Source organism: Lactuca virosa, chromosome 2 (genome assembly GCF_052849685.1).
Source record: "Lactuca virosa cultivar CGN04683 chromosome 2, Lactuca_virosa_CGN04683_v6, whole genome shotgun sequence".
Taxonomy (NCBI): domain Eukaryota; kingdom Viridiplantae; phylum Streptophyta; class Magnoliopsida; order Asterales; family Asteraceae; genus Lactuca; species Lactuca virosa.
The window spans coordinates 274,677,161-274,680,180 of NC_136427.1; the positions used below are offsets into that span (position 1 = coordinate 274,677,161).

Sequence of the window (3,020 nt, forward strand, 5' to 3'; positions counted from 1 at the left end):
GAGGTTCGGGTTCTAATCAACAAAATACTGATTATGTGGATCAACAAGATGGGACAAATATTAATGATACAGTTTTTGATGAAGATGGAGATGAAGTGGTTGGTTTGAAAAGGGCAACACGTTCACCGGCATGGCAACATTTTATAAAATTTAAATTGAATGGTGAAGTTAAGGCAAGATGTAAATATTTCTCTAAAGTATTGGGTGCAGATAGCAAGAATGGCACAAAACATTTACTTGCACATTATAAGCGTTGTATACACAAACCTTTTACAGATATTCGCCAATCTATCTTGGTGCAAGAAAAAAAGAAAGTAGATGGTACTACAACACATGTTTCAAATTATACATTTAATGCTGATACTTCAAGGAAGGATTTGGCTGAAATGATTATTGTGCATGAGTATCCGCTTTCAATTGTAGAGCATCATGGATTTAGGAAGTTTATGGGAGGTCTTCAACCTTTGTTTAAGGTTCCTTGTCGAAACACCATCAAGGGCGACATCAAAAGTATTTATGATTACGAAAGGGATAAAACTATGAGTTTGTTAGCAAAGAACAAAAGCAGAATTGCAGTTACTACCGATATGTGGACATCTAATCATCAAAAAAAGGGTTTATGGCTATCACAACACATTTTGTAGATCAAAACTGGAATTTGCAAAGCAGAATTATGAGGTATATTATACTTATTTAACTACAATTTATACATACTTATTATTTATATGTTAATATTAACATATATATTTATATATTCTTAAACAGGTTTATTTACGTGCCTTGTCCGCATACATCTGATGTTCTTGACGACATACTTTATGTTACTTTGTGTGATTGGAATCTTGATAGGAAAGTGTCAACTCTTACTGTGGATAATTTCACCACAAATGATGCAATTATCAGGATATTATTAGAGAAACTTCCTCCAAAATCACTAATGATGAATGGTGATTTGTTTCATATGCGTTGTTGCGCACATATTCTCAATCTTATTGTCCAAGATGGCTTATCTCTCATTAAATTTGAGATTGAGAGAATCAGAGAGAGTGTTGCATTTTGGTCTGCATCACCAAAGAGGGAGCAAAATTTTGTGACAGCAGCAGAACAATTGGGAATACCATACTCAAAGAAGTTGATACTTGACTGCAAGACGCGGTGGAACTCTACATTCTTGATGTTGAGTGTTGCTATAAGCTACAAAGAGGTTTTCGATCGGGTAAAGACAAGAGACCCGAAGTATACATGTTTTCCTACAGACAAGGATTGGGAGTTGGCTAGTGAGATTTGTGAAAGATTACAACTTTTTTATGAGGTGACTGTTATGTTCTCTGGTTCAAAGTATCCTACAGCTAATATTTTTTTTCCTTTGATATGTGAGATTGGGTATTCTTTGCGTGAGTGGACGAAATCTCCTATTGAGGAGATTAGGGTGATGGTTGACCAAATGGTTTCTAAGTTCAATAAGTATTGGTCTGTAATTCATGGGATAATGGGAATGGCAGTGGTTTTAGATCCACGATACAAGTTAAAGTTTGTGGAGTTACTTTTGCATGTGCTTTATGGAGAAGAAAAGGCAAAGATTCAATTTCAAAATTTGGAGGGGTTTGTTAAAACTTTGTTTCAAGAGTACGAGTCAAGTAATGCATCTAAAAAAAGGAAGAGTGAAGGTATTGTATTCTTCTTATTGTTTATATAATAAATAGAACATTATCTTAAATTATTAACATTTGTATACTAAACATTAGGTGTTTATGGTGGTTCAGTTCCCGGTTCATCTTCATTGGGTTCTAGTATCTCTTCCGGTCATCGTGTTGGATTCAAAAAGCTCTTATCGGATATTGCTTCTATTACTAGAGATGATGATGAATCAGGAGGTATGAGTGAGTTGGATAACTACTTGAAGGAGAAATTGTTGCCTAAAGACTTGGAACTTGATTTGTTGGCGTGGTGGGAAACAAATGGGATTAAGTACCCGATACTACAAAGGATAGGTAAAGATATATTAGCTACTAGGTTAAAACCTGTGGAACCCACGAGTGATAGATTAACATAACTTATATTTTAGAAATAAAAATTAAAGAAAGAGCAACATAATTTCATTTGCCTAATGTTGAATGCATGATTTTATGAAAACTAAAAAATTAAATAGAAATGTAGTGCATTGTTATTTCTGACTATAAAAAGACTATTTTGGAAAAAAGAAATAAAAATCTTGACTGATAAACATCCATCCCATGTATCTTTTATATTTTAGTATCCCACTTTTAATATTGACCTTGTGTTTCCTGATAACCTCATCTTTAAAAAAGATACCTCTAATGCCCCTATCTTCATATAAGCAAGGGCCTCGAAATGATAGAAGCATAAGACAGGGGGCAAGGCAGCAAGGCAGCTAACTCTGATTTGATCAGCATTATAGAATGATAAAAATCCTTAGTACCCAATTACAACTTTGGATAAGACTTAAGAGTATCAATAATATAACTAAACTTTGAAGACCATGGATCTCTAAAAGCCGATGAAAGAAAAGACCACAAATTATCTTCAAAATGGCAAAAAAGAGCAAATGCAGATGTGCAAATTGAATTGCAGCACACAGGAGGTATTTGTAGTAAATTTACTTACATATCTTTGCTAAAATTTTCAATTTTTAGTGTATAAACGGAGCATCCTTCATTATGTCCTGAAATGAAATTTAATCATGGAGATATTAATAAGAACCTTTACCAAAACTTACACATACCGTGCATCTTGGAATGGGTAACCCCAATTCGTTTCATAAAATACATTTAAAAAATAAGAAAGGTGAACAAAGTATTTTGCAGGTCATTCATTTAGTTTTTAGAAATATTAACTAAATGGTAAAGAAATATGCTTCTTTATGCTTTATCATCAAATCTGAAAGATCAACAACAATGGAAATAAGTGGAAAAATTAAGCAATTAATTAAAAAATATTATACAAACCTTTCATTGTTTGAGGGTTGATGTGATATAAGGAAGAGCACCTTCGCATCTATT

The 3,020-nt window shown here is 33.2% G+C and overlaps 1 protein-coding gene across 1 annotated transcript; it reads left to right on the top strand.

The window, feature by feature from the left end:
• The first annotated feature begins 673 nt into the window (after positions 1-673).
• LOC145158527 (zinc finger BED domain-containing protein RICESLEEPER 2-like) lies at positions 674-2,053 on the top strand. Its single transcript, XM_079077414.1, has 3 exons — positions 674-678; positions 766-1,667; positions 1,746-2,053. Exons 1-3 carry the CDS (start codon positions 674-676, stop codon positions 2,051-2,053), a joined length of 1,215 nt encoding a protein of 404 aa, XP_078933540.1.
• Positions 2,054-3,020: the final 967 nt, after the last annotated feature.

Bases quoted from the DNA above. Each gene is read 5' to 3' on its own strand.
- LOC145158527 (XM_079077414.1), top strand. The intron at 1,668-1,745 runs GTATTGTATTCT...ACTAAACATTAG, and splicing joins TAAAAAAAGGAAGAGTGAAG to GTGTTTATGGTGGTTCAGTT.